We start from the raw sequence: 20,596 nt of genomic DNA, 5'->3' as shown, positions 1-20,596 counted from the left end.
GTGTGAGCCATTTCATTTGATTGCTTTGGTGTCATGTCAGCTATAATGTCACACTCTCATCAGTCAAATTTTCCAGCTTCAGCAGCTGTTTCTGGTGAACCGTGAGGCATTAAGATCCCAAACAGCCCCATATTTCCAACAAAGGAGAGCGAAAACAAACTGTTGCCTCACAGCAAGAGGGTCACTGGTTCAAATCCCAGTTTGATTGACTGTGTGATGTTTCCATGTTCTCCCCATGTGAGCATGGGTTTCCTCTGGTGCGCGTTTCTGGTCTACTGTGATGCTTAAGTCCACTTCTTGTAGTGTCAGAAACTATCATACAGTGGATGGATTTTGTGGACACTTAACCCCACAGTGCTCCGGCAGCATGTGGATGGGTTTGAAAGATGAGTGATAGAAAATGTGATTGAATGGTGAAAGTGTTGTGTAAAGCAGCTTCGAGTTGTCATCGAGATGAGAAAAGCACCATATAAATGTGCATTTCTGTCCATTTCTGAAAGCAGTGGTGGTTAACATGAGGATATGCTGTAGCCTCCCGGATTTCATCTGATCTATTTGATTTAGCTTAGTCTCCTGCAACCCTGGGTCATATACCGTGTGTAAATGATTCAGTGTTTACATTGAGCGACGTACTGGTGATGGTGCAGTTTTAATGCACCCACTGAATATAGTTCTTCTTTCTTGTCTTGACTTATTTATTTCATGTTCTCGTTGTTCACTAATATGCATAAATACATGTATTCAAATATGTAAAGATATCTGGCCACACTTTCCTCCTCTTCTCACTCCCTTCCTCAAATCCCTCGACTGGCACATTCACATTCAGAATAAGCTTCAGAATATTTCTCATGACTTATAAAACTCTCTATGGTCTTGCTCCAATCCAATAAATCAGAACTCATTCAACCATACTCCACCTGCAGGCAACTCCTTACTTTTCCCTTCACCAACGTGCTGTAAAAACCAAAGGTGATGCTGTTGGAGCTCCATCACTTCACCCCCGACTGTCAGATAAGAGTCGCTCCATATATTTGATTTTAAGTTAAAAAAAACTTGCATTCCTGGTTTGCTTCTTTTCATTTCTTCTCATTGGAGACTGAGTGTAGTCTCCTCCCACTTGCAAGAGGCGTGAACAAACGGACATAGATCAAAATGCCAGTGTACGCAATTGGATAGACTTACAACGATAATCCATATGTAGAGTGATGGATACAAACATGCTTGTTGTAGTTTTCTTGTAGAGATAACTTTTGCTTAGCCTTGTAACTGCATCTCGGCCATGTTGAAAAGACAGCCACTCTTGCTCACCTAAGCGGCATTCTTACCAGACATGACTGGCTTTGCTAGGTTCATCAATGCTACTTCCTGGTTTAACAGTTAGAAGAAAGATATTTTAAGCTTTTTTTTAAAAAAAGAAAATACTATTGTGTTTTTGTTTGCTGATTTTTATGTAGCTGCTGTAAATGGTCTGTATTTATATAGCGCTTTCCTAGTCCTGACCACTCAAAGCAGCTGTACACTACAGTTTGGCCATTCACCCATTCACAGCCATTCACTCGCCCTTTCGTACAGTGAAAGGGTGAGTGATTGGGAGTTAAGGATGCATTCACAGCAGCCCTTCTAAATCGAATCCTAGTTCGTTTATCCCAGAAAGTCTGCTTTGTTTGGGGAGGTGTGAATGCATCTTGTAGCCTGTATCCATGACATGTGAAAAGACAACAAAGGTGAATCTAATCTAATATAAGCTATATTTAGGGTTTATGGATCGTATTGTGTTTAATTATTTATTTTTTTACTTCTGCCCTCCTCTTCTTGACATGAATCCATCTTTTTTTCCTCTTGTTTGATTCCCATTGAGAATGATGTTGAAAATGAATGAATGATGATGAAAAGTGATATTTGAGTGAAGCCTTACCTAGGTACTTACTTTCTTCCTGACTTACTTCACTCTTGGCATTTGGAACAAACATTAACTTAAATGCTACACTGAGCTTTGTACATTGTTCCATCTCTACTTTCCTTTCATTGTTATTCTCTTCCTCCTCATCCTCCTCATCCTCCTCCTCTTTGGCATACAGTGAGTATATGATTTGTGTCCATAGCAGGTGTTGTTCTGTATGAGTGCAAGGCCTCATACCTGACATTTGATGAGATTAATATTCCCAGCCAGTATAGGAACTACAATCAGGGATCGTGTTGCTTCTTTTGCGATAAATGAAAGGTGGACGTTTGGCTGCTGGCTCAAGAATCAGCTTCAACTGTAATATGACAACATCTGATGTTTCCTGTGGCTTTAAAGGTGTTAAAGCCCTAATCCCTCCAAACGTCCTGTGGCTCTCATCCTCTCGATCCCATTTGGCCTCGATGGATACCGGAGGTAGCGCTGCCATCCAGTAACATGGCAGATGCCTCTCACTGTGTTATTGCTCAGTGTCAAGTAGGCGGTGAAAACAGGTGACATGTTTATTTGCAGGATGTGCGCAAAGACTTTGACAATTAGTCATCATTTATGAAAATGTGCCTTATCTTCAGTTACATTTTTGCAAATACTGCTTTAAAATAATACAATAAATGAAAATGTAAGTATTTTGGCAAAAGCAGTCTATACTCCTGCAGACTGCAGAGGTCCCGGCTGATGAACAACAGATGAATATCATATTCATTTCTCTGGTTCTTTGGAGCAAAGGCTGCAGTAATGCCCAAGCTCTTAACTTCTGACTGTGTAGTGCACTCAGATTCACAGTAAGTGCAGATATGATAAGATGTAGTAGTTTTTTTATTAGTATTATTATTTATTTTCATCTAAACGTAATTTACCAAGGGAAAAAATCCCAACGAGTTGAAGAATCTCAGGCAGTAGCAAACATTAAAGCAAGTTACGTCAAGTCACTTTTATTTAGATATCAACATCACAAACACAGTTTGCCTCAAAGGGCTTTTGCAAAATCTCACATTTAAATCACAGAAATAGAAAAAGTGTTTGAACAAAATCAACCCTTTGACTAGATCAACATCTCATGCCATCCACATGTAGTGAGGCTAACTCAACAAGTCTGTCACTCGGTTTCATAGTTATTTAGCACCATGATACACATCTGTATCGCTGAACCTAGAGGAATCTTAACTGGACTACGGATGAAATTATAAAATAATGGTTGTGTGAACACTCTGAGAACAGTAGTTTGTATATATATATATATATATATATATACATATGTATATATATATCTATATATATATACGTATATAGCATTTTTTTTACATATATACATATATACATACATATATATAGCATTTTTTACATATATACATATGTATATATACATACATATATAGATATAGCATTTCTTTTACATATATACATACACATATATAAAGCATTTTTTTACATATATACATACATATATATAGCATTTTTTTACATATATACATACACATATATATAGCATTTTTTTACATATATACATATGTATATATACATACATATATAGCATTTTTTTTACATATATACATATGTATATATATATATAAAGCATTTTTTTTACATATATATATATATATATATATACACTTACATATATATATATATATATATATACATATATATATATATATAGCATTTTTTTTACCCGGCAACAGTGATTAATGAGTGCAACCCCAGGTGTAGCACGTGCAGGGATGCACAGGTTTGGAATTTTACCTATGTGCTTTAAGGTAAATGATCCAAAATATGAACATGTGTCTGTCTTACCTTGTTCCTCCACATCTCTGCGTTGCTCAACATGTCTGACACTGTGAAACCTGAGGGAAGCCGCTGGATGATAAATTAGGACTCAGGAATAACCGCGCTCTCGTGGTTGATTACACAAGCCACTCCTGATATCGAGGCAATCCCAGTATCGCGCAATCCAAACAAATCATATCTCGAGCGTGTCAGATGTCGTAAAACAAACCTCCAAATGGATGCGTTTCCACCGGAGTGTCTGACAAATAACACTGGAGCGTGCCAGCAGTGAGACAGTTTTACTATCAGCCCTCTGTGTTCCCACTGTCTGTTGACCCAGACGTATGATAAAACTTACAGGTAACGCCACACACAGACACACACACACACACAGTCAGCAGTGTTATCCTGTCTCACGCTGTTGTCACACGCAGTGTAATGTGTATGGATTTTGAACACACACACACACACACCGTACTCTAACTGTAGGGCATGCTGGGACACGACACCTCGTAGTAGAAGCTGATTTGGCAGAATTGATGGCTGGTGAATGCATATACAGTAGAAGATTCTCCCCGGGTAATACTTTACAACATTCTCTCCCCGGATCTGGAGCACATATGATGATTAATATTCATCGTATGGCTCCTACATTGCCTGCAGATGCCCCATCTGTATCTACTGGGACCTACACACCCTGACACCCACATTAAATCCATTTACACACAGTGGAGTTGATGGTATGCATACTCGACTGTGTGCTGAGGTTAAGGTATCTGGCCTCAAGGGTGACGTGGTGCAGCCGTGGCAGGTACAGCGCCACTGGGAATCCAGGAACCTTGTCATGTATTCAGGCTCCCAGCTGGTAAATACACATTTAATGTGATCTATTCAGCACGGACAGTCACACACAGAATGCACAATCACGTCGGGTGATTTACTTTGAAGCAGCAACAATGTGAGGAACTGATGGAAAGCATTTTCGCGTCAGCAGCTGGAGACTGAAGATCTGTGAGGTGTTAAGAGCCTGTAGTTTAATGTGAAACATGTGAAGCAAACCTTAATGAAATGTGTTATTTAATAGTGATATAAGCTTCTATCATGAATGTCTGTGAAGGTTCTCACTCATCCAGGTCATGGTCGTCTTTACGTGCCAAAAACAAAGTTACAGTAGCTGGACTTCTGTTTTTAAGCCTCTTACCCAAAATGCTTTTTCAGTTCTGATTCAAGGTGTGAATCATCAGGGTCATTCTATCGTTTTATCAGGCGTGATTGTTGCTATGACGGGGAACTGGCAGTAACAGGGCCATTGTTCATCCTTGGAAAAGATTATTAATCTCAATAGATATTTACTGGATAAATAAAGGTTATATAAAAGTTACATCAAGGGACGTGTAAGACCAGGGACAACAACCTGTGCACTGCATAACGACACAATACCACACACCTGGATACTGGAGGCTTGAAGCGATTCAATGAAGAGCCTTCATCAAGAACTTAATGGGACTGTGGAAAACAACTGTTGTGAGCAAGTGAAAATCAAATGTGGAATATACCAAAGAGATGCTCTGTACTCCAAAGAGTGGCTGTGAATACTGATCCAGAGGCGGGACAACAATCACATGGATGACATGAAGCTGTCAAGTGTGAGCATTAACTCACTGATCCACCTCACCACGATCCAGGAAGACATTAGAATGTCATTCAGACTTGATAAATGACGCAGGATAAAAGCAGAAATAGAGGAAGTTTATTGGATGGAGTGGAACTACCTGAAGACGGCTACAGATTCCTGGAGGTTCCACAGACACATGGAACCATGAAGTCAAGTCAACAACAGCACAACAGCATAAAAGGTAAAAGGTATAACAAATAAAATCAATAGAAAAATAGAAGTAAAACAGTAAAATAGTGACATAATAGAACAGTCAAATGGTAGAACTAGACTATTTCTATCAAAGAAAAGAGGTGGGTCTTTAAAATGTTGACAGGTGGGGCAGAGTTCATTTCCATGGGTAACCCGTTCCAAAGTTTAGGGGCAGCTACAGAAAATGGGTTTGTAGTCGGGAATTTGGTTCCTTTAAAAGCAGCCTGTTATTAGATCTCAGAGCTCGGGATGGAGTGTGAAGAAAAATAAGTTCTGAGAGGTAAGATGGTGCCAAAGGGAAGAGATACTGACATCACTGACAACCCAAAATACACTGGTAAAGCCATTTTTCATTGGAAATGATTGATTTTTGTTGTGTAGAGCCCACGGTTTGTGTTGTGTGAAACGAAAGCTCAGAGTTCCCCACCAGCAACAGGCATGTCTTGTGGCAATTCACCCTCAAAACATCCCATCTGTCAAGCAGAGAAAACAATGCTCCTCCCTTTTTGCCTAGATTCACGACTGGTGTTCCTCTAACACTTCTATCATTATCTGAGTTGCACGCTCCTCCCACACTAATCAAATGCAACAGGTGCCCACACAGCTTCTGAACGTTCTCTGGAGAACTCCTGTTCTCTGGGGGTGGAATCTACAGAATGGCTCACGCAGACGTCGTGGAGATGAGGTGGTTGGATGGAGGCAGAGTGGGTTCAACAAAATGTACTTTTTGAAAAGAAATAACCCAAAGAAAGTGTTGAAACTCACAGGCGTTATCTGAGGCAAGAGCTTTAACTCGAAACCCCAAAAATATGAGACTTTTATCATTTTTGAATGACGGAATGAACTCATGTCAGAGCAAATTCCATAAAAAATCTGCATGTTCCTGAACATGTTGCTTACAGAGCAACTGGAGGTGAACTGGAGTTCCTCAGCTTTCTTACAGTGGAAGATGTGTGTGAGTTGCTTTCTACAGACATTATTATTTTCTCAAAATGAAATGATCTGGTTACGTGTGAATGACTTGAAATTAGCATCGTTATCGCCTTTTGCCTTTTTCCACATTTCCAAGGTTGTCTTGTGGTACTTCTTGCACACAAAAAAAAAAAGAATTCTGTGATGTACTTAAGTGAAATACGATGTGGTGTCAACACGGGATGTTTTATTCTGAAAAGTAACTACTTCCTGTCCCACATGTGCTGAATACAAGTAACATGAGTAACCACAGATGATTACAAATATCAAATTCAGCGTTCCCACACCGTGATTGACATCAAGTTCATAAACTGGACCAATTCTTTCAAATTCAAGGACTGAATGTGCTGAGGGCAACTGGTAAGAGCCTCTCCGTCCATGGCGTCCACTTTTATTGATTTGCTCTGCTTCTGGACAAGTGGTTGTGATTTGATCTTGGTCAAAGTCGGTCTTTGTAAATTATTTTGCTGAGAACGAGATCCCAGGCATCACGTTGTTCCGCATGGAATCTCATGTCAACAGTGGACAGAGACAGTGGACAGTGTCCACAACACTGCTAGTAGGTCTTTGTGTGTATATCAGACAATGCAGGGCATGACACAGGTTAGCATTGTAACTAACAAGCGAGACATTTACCTAAATATCCACTTCTATTTAGGGTGATTTTAGGGTGAAGACCTTCGAGGGCTTTTAAAGTGTACTCAGTGCTGGAGGGAAATGTGGCAGGAGAAGATGCAGCAGTTACAAGATGCTGGTAAAGGTTTTATTGTGTGTACTGTGGATGTGTGTGTTGTCGCACTTTAATGTAATATGCAATACAATGCAATTATACTGTGGAGATGGAGGTGGGTGTGGTTTGGGCAGTCAGCTGAGAGGGTAGAGCAGCAGGAGGAGCCAGGTGACGTGATTAGCTCTGCAGGTGTGAGCTGAAGAATCAGCTTTCTTTGTCTCTGCATTAGTGGCTGGAGGAGCAGGAGGAGAGTGGCAGGGAGGCGGTGCATCTGTAGCAGTGACTATGCTGCGTATACATTAAATTAAATAATACGTAGTGGGTGAATGAAACTGCAGAAAACATGTTTTAGGGTGCTGGGAACAGCAGAACACCACAATGTCATGATGTTCTAATTAGTCTAATAATTGTTTTCCTCTGCAGAATAACACAGTTCCCATGATTTAAATCACCAGACACTTTTAACATCATAATGAGAGTTTTAAATTGTCCGTATCAACCTCTAACTACTATTTTAAATGCACCGGCAGACACGTGTGCTTGCAGAATGTATTTGTGATTTCATTTACAGACAAACTGTGATCCTGAGACTGAGCTTTTTCATGGTCGTTTATGTCAACGTGTTTCAATTCCACCCCGATTTATGCGTAGAATACAGACAATGTGTCCCTATAGAATTGTTATAGCCTCTGAATGTCTTCAATCCATCTCTTACACTGGTTCGATTGAGACTGGGATGTATAGATTTAATAGTACCTTCAACCAGATGGTGAAAGCAGTATTTTTAAGTTGTCAGTGTGTGAAAGAGGATAATGATGCCATCAGTGGCAATGGTGCCTTCAGGGACAAAGAAGATGTCAGGAGTCAGATTAAATGGAAATTGCAAGGGTGGGAAAACACTAAGAAACTGTCTCAGCTTATAAAAACGAAATAACACACTCTATCATATTAAATAAAATGGTTTGTCTTGACAGTTCTTAATGCTTGTGCCTATCGCAGGTCTCTTCCTACCTTCAACTAGAAGCTGCTACTGTTGTGATGACAATATGATGATGTTCATTGGCTTAAAGTAACTCAATCCTAGATTTGAATCCTAATTCATTTGCTCTGATCCGCACCAAAGAAGCAAACTCTGGTCCGCCTAAAAACGTACGTCTCGCTTTGCTTAAAATGAACCAAATGCATTAAGCGGACTACAATGCAGGGCATTGTGGGTAAACGCAACCAAAACATACGTGCAGGTCTGAGCCCATTGTTGCAGCGTATAATGTGTCGTATGTTCACATAAAACCACAGGATTTGAGTGAGTTTTCTTGTCCATCGCCGTCTCGTCTTCTCCTTCACTAGTTCTCGGTGTAGCGCCGCCTCAGGCGAGGAGGGGAATACGTTATTCAGAAGGTTTGTTTTGGCTCACTAAAGTGCGAAAGTGTGAAGGCAAACTCGGACCGGCTGAATGTTGCAACCCCCGTTAGAACCGAGTCCCCAATGGTACAAAGTCTAGTGGAGACTATTAGGTGTGAAAATAAATGAACATATACATGAAATTTAGCAGCATTGGTATTAAAGAAAATAAATAATGATGATAAGAATAATATGTCACTCCAGTGTCACTGGTCTGCTTTTAAATCTTCTCCTTACTTTTTCTTGTTTTGACTTTTTACTCCTCTAAAGAATTTCCTCAGCCTTAAAAAAAAACAATCTTCTGAAGCCAAACAGCCTCCCTGACAGTGTGTGCAGCACTTTGATGAATAAAAGAACTTATTTTGGCCTGTCAAGTCTCAACATTTCTCCACACAATAAAGTGAGTATGGGTCTGTAGATCAAGACAGAAATGTTGTATCTCAGGGCGTTTGAGAGAGTGTGTAGGGTTCGGTTTTTTTACCCGTTCGAATCCACATCTTCACTTCTTCTCTGATTTAAACAGAACTCTTTTACATTGTTAAACTGTAAAACGGCACTTTTCCATAATTGACTGGACTGTACTTGTTTTTGTTGCTTTGCCATTAGTGATAATCACTGATAGTAACCCAAGACTGCCGGCCACTGATTGGTCAGAGAGTCCGACACAAGAATCAAATGAAAAAACCAAATTCTTATTTAGCTTTCTGATTTAGTGAGGGCTGTCCATATGTGATCAGCCACGAGTTAAACAGCAAAAACAAAACATGAACGTTTGATCCCATAATTAATATTACAGCTGCTTGATGACTTGAGTTTCATCCAAAGTGTTAAAATTCCTCCAACATTAATATCACAAGGTTGGAAAGAGCCACTCGGTGGTGTAGTGGCTACCACTGTTACATTACAGGAAAAATACCCCCCGTTCACAAACCCAGTCCAAAAAAAAGCATGCGGAGGTGATTTGAACCTAAGGTGTGAGAGTGAATGGTTCGTCTCTGTATGTCGGCCGTGCGATGGACACCCGTCCACGGTGTACGTCACCTTTCACCCTCACAGCTGGGATTGGAGGAGAAAGTGGTAGATAATGAATGAAATGACATAAATCTACTGTATGTGGCACAAAGACAGAGAGTGTCTCTCTGAAGCACCTGTCTCTGACGTGGTGGTGAATGAGCCGCATGCAGTGGCACCATCTCGCCACAAGAGCGGAAAGCGGACAGAGAAATACGATCAATCGGAGGTCAATGGGAGTTGTGGGTGTCTCTGAGGGGGCGGCGTCATGCCAGGTCGTCATTGTTCAGCTCCTATGCGCTGTGTCGTGAGACTTTAAGAGGATGAGACAAAAACGCGGGTACGCTGAGTGGGATGCGTTGCGATCGCTCTCCTGATGCGCACGTCCTCATGCGGTCCCACTTTTTAACATCACTGCCGTCGAGTCATCACATTTCCACAGAAAAGGAGATTGGCCGTGCCACAAAGACTGATGATCCACTTGAACCTCAGCTATACTCAAGCACTTTTCCCCCTGATCTGAAATAGCAACCAAGCGTTTCTCTCCGCTCTTTGAAGGCATCTCATAACTTATGTTTTAAGAGCTGTTGACTTTGAAGATGGCCCGTTCAGTCTTGATAGGCTGCTGTATGTAGCCGCCGAGCGGCTTGAATGAGATAATTGTCTTTCAAGTACACTTGGAGAAACCTCAAAAAGAATTTCCCAAGGGCAAATTGGATGGAAGAATAGTAATTGACTGGCTTTCTACACTTGAGCACGATATCACTGGCCTTGGAGGGTTGTCCTAGCATTAGGAGTGTCGCAGCTATGCTAATTTCACTTCTTTTTTAATTCATACATGATCTCCCATTGAAAGTATTTTTCAAGGAACACACACTTCTATTTCTACAGTGACCTAAGTATAATTTAAAGGTGTATAGTGTGTAATAATTGTGGAGTGGCCTGAGCATAATCTGAAAATATGTCATTCTTCCTTGTTTGCATAGTAGACTTCAAAATGTCTTCAGGCTCCTGTAAAAACATGGAGGTATGGCGAGACACTTGCCTTTATATATACTTGTATATATGTAAGGCTTATTCTAAAGCTACGATAACCAAATCGTTCTTTATACTAAAGCACTTCTTCAAATATATGTAAATTCTGGCTATAAACCCTAAATGCTTTTGAAAATGAAAATGCTATTTTGATTGCAAAGGATTCAGATTTCTGTATCAATGCTAATGGAAGTAAATATAATTGAGTATTTAATGATGGCTCTTTAAAAAGTTTAGTTCAAGAATCGTAATCATTGCCTTTAGCTGTAAACATTAACAACTGAAAACTCTATTAATGGTGGTTTATGAGTGATGATAAGTAAGTAAGCAGATGAGTGTAATCATGACAGTATTTGTGACTGCAGACTATCACTGTAGGTCATATAAGAAAAATCTTATCATCTCCTATGTAATTCATACCTATGGAAATGAGCGTAAACAAGAATAAGCCGTGGTGTTAAGCCACGCCCACACTAATCCCATCACATAAGAGAGATAGAAACCTGACCACCAGCACAATAAATGATTTCATTATTATAATAATTTTGAATGATAACGACTGAAATCATCACCGTTTATTTAAAAAAACCTAATTATATAAGCATATATATATCATCACATATCTGGTGCATTATGAGGAAACCTTCTTCTACTTTTAACTGCTAGTATTGAATCAAAGGGTATCACACGTCTATGTAATGAACATTTACAGCCACGTTCCAGTGGTAACATTTCCCATGATTATATTTGTGCTGCTAAACAGACACATTGTGCTTTATTTGTGATTTTCTGAAAGTGAGTCTCAGTGGGAATTTGAAGATCAAGACAAGGCAATGAGAAAAAATGGAGAGAATATCACAGCTTGGATGAAAAGTGAGAAAGAGGGAGGAAGAATCTCACAGAGACACATAATTCTATTCTCTGGGTTGACAATGCTGGATGCCGAGCTCCAGCTAAATAAATTATCACAGCAGCTATTTTTAAACTGAAGTGTAAATGCAGTAATCCTTGGAGCAGGAGCCGCGATGAGCCAACACAGAGGCCACATCAGAGAATACAACTCTGCCTTAATCTTCCTCTGCTGCCTGCCCAGCCCTTCTCTACACACACACACACACACACACAGATATCACATCCACTCCCCACTATCTCAGCACCTCTTCTTCTCGCTTTCTCCGTTTCCCATTTCTCCCTTCGTGTCTTTCTTCTCACGCATGCCTTTCATATGATAAAAGCATCCTTTCTGTGTCGGAGTATTTTGCTTATCACAGAGCTCTCCACAGGGATTCCACTTTCTTTTGGGGAAAAACATCAAAAAAACGAAAAAATAGCAATCCTTGAATAAGACGGGGGGAGGGGGGGACATGCGTGAGTCACAGCGTCCTGACGTAAGATGACGATCAACGTCCAACAACGACAGCTGCACAGTTGACCACAGAGGACGATATTACATAATACTATTACTTTCAAGATAATCATTTATTATTAGCACCAAAAACATATGGTGGTTACTTTATGTGATAAATATCACATTAAATTAATATTCTAAAACTGTTGGGTAACTCTTTAGATTAGAACACATACTCACCATTAATGAGTTGCTTATTAGCGTGCAAATTAGTAACATATTGGCTCTTAATTAGTCATTATTAACACTTATTAATGCCTATGGCCTTGTTATACAACCAGTAAGCCCTTAACTAAGAGTTTTCCCTCAATAACCTAAAAGGAAGGAAGTTGTTGTATATGAATTATGAACTCAGCTGGCTTTGCTTCGTATGAACTTTATAACATATTCTAAGTAACAAAGACTTCATTTAGAGTTATTTGGACACTATCAACACATATTATGTAAGAACAGACCATATTCATTAGGGAGATTAACTATTCTTGTGATACTAGCACCGTATAAAGTCCATACTAAGCAAAGCATATTGACATCGTAATTTATATTCAAAGTGAAAACTCTTAGTTAATGGCTTACTGGTTGTATAACAAGGCCATTAATACAATAAGGTGTTAATAAGTGTTAATAATGACTAATTAAGCGCCAATAGGTTACTAATTTGCATGCTAATAAGCAACTCATTAATGGAGAATATGTGTTCCCTTATCTTAAGTGTTACCCAGTATGGATAACTGTTTAAGCCAATCGCTAACAAATATAATTTACCATGTGTCACTCGTCGTCCTCTGAGTACACGCGGTCCAAACCGTCCAACACTTCTGCAACCTGCCATCACATGTCTCGTGTCAGAAGTTAAGGTTGTGGGAGGATGTTGTCAAGCCCGACATTCTCCAAGACGTCGTCGTACCACGGCAAAGATGAGGACAAGCCCCTCCTCTTCTGCTGTTTAATAGCACATAATGGGGGGGGGTCGTTAATCACGAGCACAGACGTGAGGTTTCACAAGGTTAATGACGTCACAGCCACACTCTCAGGTATTTATCAGTGTCAGCAACAGGAACCTGAGAACTCTGAGAAGGTGCTTCATAGTTCTCTCGCTCGCCGTCTCTGCGTCTCCGTCCGTCTTCCTCCGTCTTTTTCTTGCTTTTTCTTGCTTTTTCTTGCTTTTTGCTCATCAGGTGTATCATGTGTAACACACACAAGAAAATGAAAATAAACCCCAGTTTTAAAAGTGTCGTCTGTAGCAATAGGCGATCTAGATGCAGTCTTTCATCTGATATATCGCTCACAGTTCCCTGGGCGAGCGCTGCTGCTTTCATTCTCTCAGGATATTGTCAATTAACTAATGATGTATTTGGATTGTTTCCTGTGCACGGAGCCTGGCACGACCTTACAGCATATAAAGTTTGCTCAGTCGTCATTGAGATGTTCCGAATGTATTCACATTACTCAAGTAAGAAACTTGTATTTGCTGATGGAGGCTGCAAATGCTGCCAGATTGTTAGTAATGGGAATGTGAACGAATCGTTTTACTGTCAGATTATCTTTTCCAAGGTTGACCGTGAAGTTTAGCCGAGAATGAATAAACCCCACCCATATAATCCACATGATGTCTTGATTATTGCTTTGCAATATTACATTAAATGACCAAATGCAACTAGAGGCTGTAATCTCATTTGCAATCGAAATTGGCAAGAAAACGTTCGTTCACTGTTAGCTGAGGTTAAAACAACTGCTAACGGATCTATTTGGGATTTACAGATCATATCACACTGTCCTTTTTTAGTTTTGTCGATATCTGATGCACTGATGATGATTTGATAAGTATTAATATCTGTATTTTATCCACATGGTATAATGGCCTTGTGGGAGCCCTTTAATATTTGTTTTTCTGGTTTGTTGATCGCTGGCTTCTTGTGTTTGGAGATCTTAAGTATTGTTTTAGTGGCTCTGTCTGTCTGTCTGTCTGTCTGTCTGTCTGTGTTTCCGCACTTGCCAATATGACCACCAGAGGCCGACAGAGGCTTGTTTTGCGTGAATGGGGTGAAGTATTCCATCTCCGGTCGCCTTGCTCTGTCCGTTTCTATTACGCGCGCTCAACGTCTTCTTCTTCTTCTCCAGTTTTTGCTGTAGCAGCAGTACAGTAGCACCACACACAGGCCTGACATATGTACTACAGCACTGTACAAACAACTCTTTCCGTTTCCGTGTGGCTGCAGCGTCTCAGACGGACGCCGATCACAGAATACCGGCTCAGTATCGGAGCATTGCACCAACTCCCGACTGAAACATACACATACACGTGGACGCATGAAGACGTCAGCGTACGTGCACTGAAATAATTGAAGGTCTTGTTTTTACTGTTCCACTTTCTTTTCCCCCTCCTGTGCTTCGTCATCTTTAAGCCCTGAAGGCTCTGACAGCTCTGTGTCAGGCAGAGATACAGTATCCTGCATGATGGAGCAGCACAGTGAAGAAACAGCACCGAGCTCAGCTTGACAGTCCCCCACTGAGCAGCTGAGGCGCGCGCGCGTGTGTGTGTGTGTGTGTGTGTGTGCGTGCGTGCAGTCAGTGCACGTGTTGGCAGGTGGCGCAGGGAGAAGGCACGGTACCAAGCAAATCCGACTTGACACAAGTTAGAATACCAAAACACGGGCACTTTGAGAGCAGCCATCCCTCTGTCTCTTGCTCTGCATAAAATAGAGTTATTTACTTAACCTCACTGGGTTAAGCAGATGAGGAGCTCTACTTTAAAGCGATAGATGCAGAGGGAGGGAGGGAGGGAGAGAGGGAGGGAGGGGAAAACTTCCCCATCACTTGTTTATGTTGTTGAAATCAGGGCAGGAGAAGAAGCAGGCAGAGTAACATGACCTATTTTGACGAGGCAGTCTGAACACGATGTGAGCGCCGCAGACACGGATATGTCGACATGCACGAACTTTCCCCGAAATAAATCATCCAAGGAGTCATGACCTCTCTGTTTCAACTACTGCACCTTAACATAATCCATAACGAAATCAATGGCAAGAGTTTACCTTGTGACCTTGTGTTATTATGGTCTGCCGGGCAGGTCGTGGCACTCAGACCGCAGCAGTACTCCAGTGTGAATGAAGCAAGAATGTGATGATGATGATGATGATGATGATGATGATGATGATGATGTTGTGTCCAATCACAGACCTCTGGTGCACAAGAGGCGGGCTTAACAACAGAGAAGCAACGCTTTTATATACGTCCAACACGACGGCCTCCAGAGAGATGATTTCTTTTCTGCTTATTCCATAAACTTTACTTTGGTGTTGTTGGAGTTTTTACTGATGCAATAATAATCTGTGCTGTTTGGATGAAAACTGGGGTGAAATGGCTTCTCTGCCAATCATATCTGAACGGATTTTCTTTGATTCTTTTCCTTTTCTTTCTTATCTGATCGGTTATTGCTTGGTTAGCTATTTGAATTCTATTTTTTTTGTTTTTGGTGCTCTGTGGTTTTCACACTTCAGTGCTTGAATGTTGAGCAGACAGTGACATTTGCAAACACGTTATCGTTATAACTAATATCCATTGTTTCCCTCTTTAAAATGGGGATGTGATTGAAGGACTAATTACCAGTGCTTTGTGTTTCACACCCACTATATTACGTGTGAAAGTGTTTTACATCACTGACAAACTTGTCAGACTCATTACATTGATTTTTTTTTAATATACTTATAGATTATAATCTTGATGCTGTCGAGGATGAGCATCTTTAGCAACATGTATGTATTTTATTTTATTCAAAAGGTCTAAAAAAAAAATTGGTACATTTGAAAAAACAAACAACAAACGTTAATTTTTACAATTTTATGGAATAGAATAGAATAGATTGCTCAAATGCAAAAAAACATTTATGTATGAATGTAATCCCTATTGCTTTGTTTCTTTCCTTAAACGTGTCCATCCTTTTTATTATATGGATTTTTAATGATTCCTGATTGTCTTTTATTGACTTTAAGGGAAAAATATAAAATATGGTCACCAATGTGCTTTGACAGCACAGTTTCCGTCGGTGAAAAAGGTGATTAAAGCTGGATGGACCGTTTCAGTCTCTTCCACGTTCTCATTACGAGACATGACGTCCAGCGTAATGATGGACACACACTCCGAGTGTGCTCTGATTAAACAAGCAAGAGAGGACTGATTATAAAAGAACAGGCGGAGCCTACCAGAGAGACGGGAGACAGAGACTTTGATGATGCTGATGGTGTGAGAAAAGCTGCTCATCTCATCAGTTAATAATAGAATATCACATTCATCATTTGTGCTGGTGGCACACGGAGGACGAGCCACTGCGGACCGCAGGATCTATGTGTGTGTGTGTGTGTGTGTGTGTGTGTGTGAACACCTGAGTCTGAATGTGAGCGTGTGAATTAATAATAGATCAACTCTCCCTTTGTTTGCGACGTAAACTTGATGAATGGGCTTTGTAATTGGTTAGTTTAATAACTGGAGACAGAGCGAGTGCTCTTTGCCTCTCATTCTCACACACAGACATGCAATTACACACCGCAGAAACATGCCCAAATTATATTCCCCGTCAGATGCAGAGGCACACACACATACACACACACACACACACACACACACACTGTCAAGGAGGCATTCACACACCGGCCCGTTTCATCGCTTGGGCAGATTATAGTAATTATGTTAAAGAAAGGATTTTCTGAGTGACTTGGTCTTTTCTGTCCTTGAAGACTGAAGCGGCTGCAGGATGAGCGCCTTTTTTTTAAAAAATAACCAAATATGTTCACATAAACATCATGAAAGCATGCAGGGTTTTATTGTTCTGCATAGTTTTATGAGACCAATAATCCCTTTGATCATCATCAGAAACATCCTTTTTCTATTGATGTATTTCAAATGTGTGTTTTTTTATTTATGTGTGTGTGTGTAAGAGAGAGACAACACTCATTTTCTGACGTAAATTGTGTGTGTCCCTGAACTCCACCCCCCCAGGCCTCCTCTCTATTCACTGCTGACTCCAAATAATGTGTGTATGCGTGCACGTGTATACAAAATGTGTGAGTTTGTGCGAATCTGTGTAAACAACCCATGAAATGAATATTCAGAGTTCTCTGTGTTTGTATGACACTGCAAATAATGTAGCCTCTGGTGTCTGCTCATGTATGCTAACTATCCTTGAAATGAAGATGTCGCCCTGTGTGTGTGTGTGTGTGTGTGTGTGTGTGTGTGTGGGTACTTGTATTTACATCTTTGTGAGGTCCAAAAAACATACAAACCTATCTTTGTGGGGACATTTTGTCTGGTCCTCGCGACTTTAAAGGTTTTTTTTTAAGGGTTAAGACCTGGTTTTAGGGATAGATAGATAGATAGATAGATAGATAGATAGATAGATAGATAGATAGATAGATAGATAGATAGATAGATAGATAGATAGATAGATAGATAGACAGACAGACAGACAGACAGATAGGTGGATGAGTCAACAATGATGAATATCTGCACAGTTCAAGTGTTTGAGTTGAGTTATAAAGATGCAGAGGTGCAGAGGCTTTGTGTATGAAGTTATATAACAGAGTCCAGATGTTTGTATGTCAGTCAGCAGATGTGTTTTATTTCACTTGGCAGGAAAAGTTTGATGGACCGGTGTTTTACACTTGAGGGAAAAAAAAAAGTTTTGACTGCCGCTGCAGCTTTGAGACGTCAAAGCTGATGTCGATAAAATTTGGTTTATAAAAGGTTTGATGTTTACATTTTGTAGAACAAAGCAGGAGATTTTCAGTTTCAGTTGAAATAGAGTCTCTGGGTCGAGGATGTCGAATTTTCCAGATGTTTTGCTGCTGCTTTGTTCTCACGCAGACATTTATCTGGAAATGTAAGAAGAACATCGGAAGGGAAACGTGCATTCTCACCCCCTCTGAGCAGTTTGAGGAAAATATTTACTCTTCAGTGCACGTGTGAATGCAGAACAAGTGGAAACTCACTCACTCAGCAAGTAAACAAGTCCAAGGTTCCTGTGGATTGTGACACGTTACACTTTCTTTTACCAACCCCTTTTTTTAAGTTTGCATATATCACATTACTATTAATGTATATTCTTATAGGACAATGTACTAATAATGCCACATTTGTACCAAAGAACTGAGCCGCATATTTATTACTGCTTAATAAACAAAGTAGTGACTTGACTATTTTCCCTGATCATAAGTGAAATTTGTAATGATTTGGAAATAAAATGAAAATAAGGCGTGAGATAAAAAGCTGCTGTCGAGTTTGTGGATAAGTGATAGTGATAGAGGTGCACAATAAATTGCTTTGTAGTCATCATCACAATATGAGAATACGCAATAAACACGTTGGAAAAGGCACAAAAATGCCAAAGACAGTGACCTCATTACCAAAAAAGTATAAGTGGCCACATCAAAAACACACCGGGCTGATTGTGTCGTATTTGCAGTGGAAATATCTGCTGTTGAGGACTTTTTTTGACAGCATGAGCTTCTGTAACAAGGGCTGCAACACAGAAGGAAGACGTATGTAGAGCGCAGGGAAGACGACGCTGAAAAATAAACTCATTTGCATCAACCTATAAACTTCTCAGGCCACCTTATAGCCTTTATTACTTCATCACACTCATCTGAGGTGTGTACAGGTCATGTTATGGCTTTATGTTGCAGGCCTCGTTCCCTGTCTTGTTATTTCCCCTCTGTCCTTTTTCAAATGGAAGTTAAAGAGCGACTATAAGCAGACTTTTACAGCGATACAACTTCCCTGCAGCCTCAAGTTTTAAAATGCTAACATGAATTTCCAGCACTGTGCTGGCTCTCCGCCCCAAGCTTCAGCTCCCATGAGTGGAGCTGAAGAGAAGAGGAAGAATGTATGAAATCACAAATCTGTTGAGCTGCATCCACACACACACACACACACACACACACAGGCTGTTGTCAGAGTGGAGGCTGACATGTATCTTTGTGCCTTGTCATCACATGCTCCGGCTGAGCTCTAAATGTCACTTGTCTCTCTCCGCTTCATCTGCCTCACTCATCCTGCTCGTCTTCACTCTGCATTTTAAATGCCTCTGAGCGTGTGTGTGTGTGTGTGTGTGTGTGGCACTGGCATGTGCTGGTGTGTGTGTGTGTGATGGACACTCTGTTGCTCTTCTTTTGTACGCCGCCTGCGAGCACAATGATGCCCACTGCATTGATTTTCTTGTGCCATTTTATAATTATGTCTCCCCTCTTTTTATTCCCCCTCTCTCTCTTTTATCCTGTCTCTCTTATCTCCCTCCTGTCTCGCTCTGTTTTTTCTAATTCCATCCCCCTGATCCATTTTTATGCTTCAGTGTGCCCGTGCTTGTTATCTCGGCACTTTCTCGCTTTCTTTTTTTTTTCCTCTTGCTGTTTGATCTCAACTTCTTAATTTCCTCTCAGTTTCGTTTTGCACTCACTTCCCACTGTTCTTAGGATATTCGCCATTGTTTCCACTCGTTGCTCCGCTGTTTCCGTCTAACTTTTCCGCTCCTTCTAACACGCGCCATCCTCTTGTTATTTGCTCATGAAAGTTTTCTCTCTTTTTTTTTTTACAGCCTCCCTGGAGTGCACTCCATCCTCACCGTAGTCTGACAGAGTGGGGGACAGCCGGTCACAGAAACCACGCAGATGCCACCTTCCACCCACAACACCACCGTCCACCTGGTACATGATTTCCCCCGGACTTCTCCCTGGACCAAGCGCAGCTCTCCACCCGCACACCTTTGCTTTCTGCCTTCAGAGACTGATCTGGAAAATTACATGACGACTTTTCCTCCGCAGCCACTCCTGAAAAAAAAGGCTCCCACAAGTTCTGACTCGCTGTTTCCTCGCTGTCCCAACAACTCACAGATTCCTGGAGTCCGACCAATAGTTTCCATTACAAGACGTCCCATCTCCAGTCATTTCTGACCTTTGCAGCCAAACCGCCATCATACCTCTCACACTACAACTCTTCCACTCCTCTCCTACGTCCCTTTACTCCCGTTCCTTCTAGAACAAAGACATTTACTGTGTACCCTCGATCCAGAATCAAAGGTTCTCTTGGCGGTGCCATTGCCATGAGGTTGGACGATACTCGGAACTGTGAAAGCAACACCCTCCTCTCCTACAGTAAAGAGTGACACCTGCAGTCTTGTGGTCTGTAAGTGGCATGTCTGTATGTGTCATGGGTTCTGCCACAACTTAAGATGTCTGGTTCTCCTCTTTCTTCTTATACTTTCTCATAATCTCATCACTGACTCTCATCACCGCAAGAACCAGAGGAGGATGACACAACGATTTGTATCTTTTAGTGCTTTCTCGCTCTCCTGTAAAAGTTCCCTTTCCATATTGTGGATCACTCTCTTTAGTGTAGACATTAGAGCCTGAGAGAACGTTACACTGTAAAAAACACTAAGTAGGGGAGTAACCACTGAAC

At 40.8% G+C, this 20,596-nt stretch overlaps 1 protein-coding gene across 2 annotated transcripts in view; it reads left to right on the top strand.

The window, feature by feature from the left end:
* Positions 1-20,596, top strand: part of samd12 (sterile alpha motif domain containing 12) — a 97,657-nt gene that overhangs the window by 76,379 nt on the left and 682 nt on the right. For both annotated transcript variants that reach the window (XM_044052113.1, XM_044052112.1), the window contains exon 5: positions 19,734-20,596. This exon is cut by the window's right edge and continues 682 nt beyond it. In XM_044052113.1, the coding sequence (XP_043908048.1) occupies positions 19,734-19,765 (32 nt within the window). In that variant the 3' untranslated portion in view covers positions 19,766-20,596. The remainder of the gene's footprint in view (positions 1-19,733) is intronic.

This window comes from Solea senegalensis, linkage group LG20 (assembly GCF_019176455.1).
Source record: "Solea senegalensis isolate Sse05_10M linkage group LG20, IFAPA_SoseM_1, whole genome shotgun sequence".
NCBI lineage: Eukaryota > Metazoa > Chordata > Actinopteri > Pleuronectiformes > Soleidae > Solea > Solea senegalensis.
Note: the sequence above shows the minus strand (reverse complement) of the source record. Positions and strands in the feature narration are given on the sequence as shown.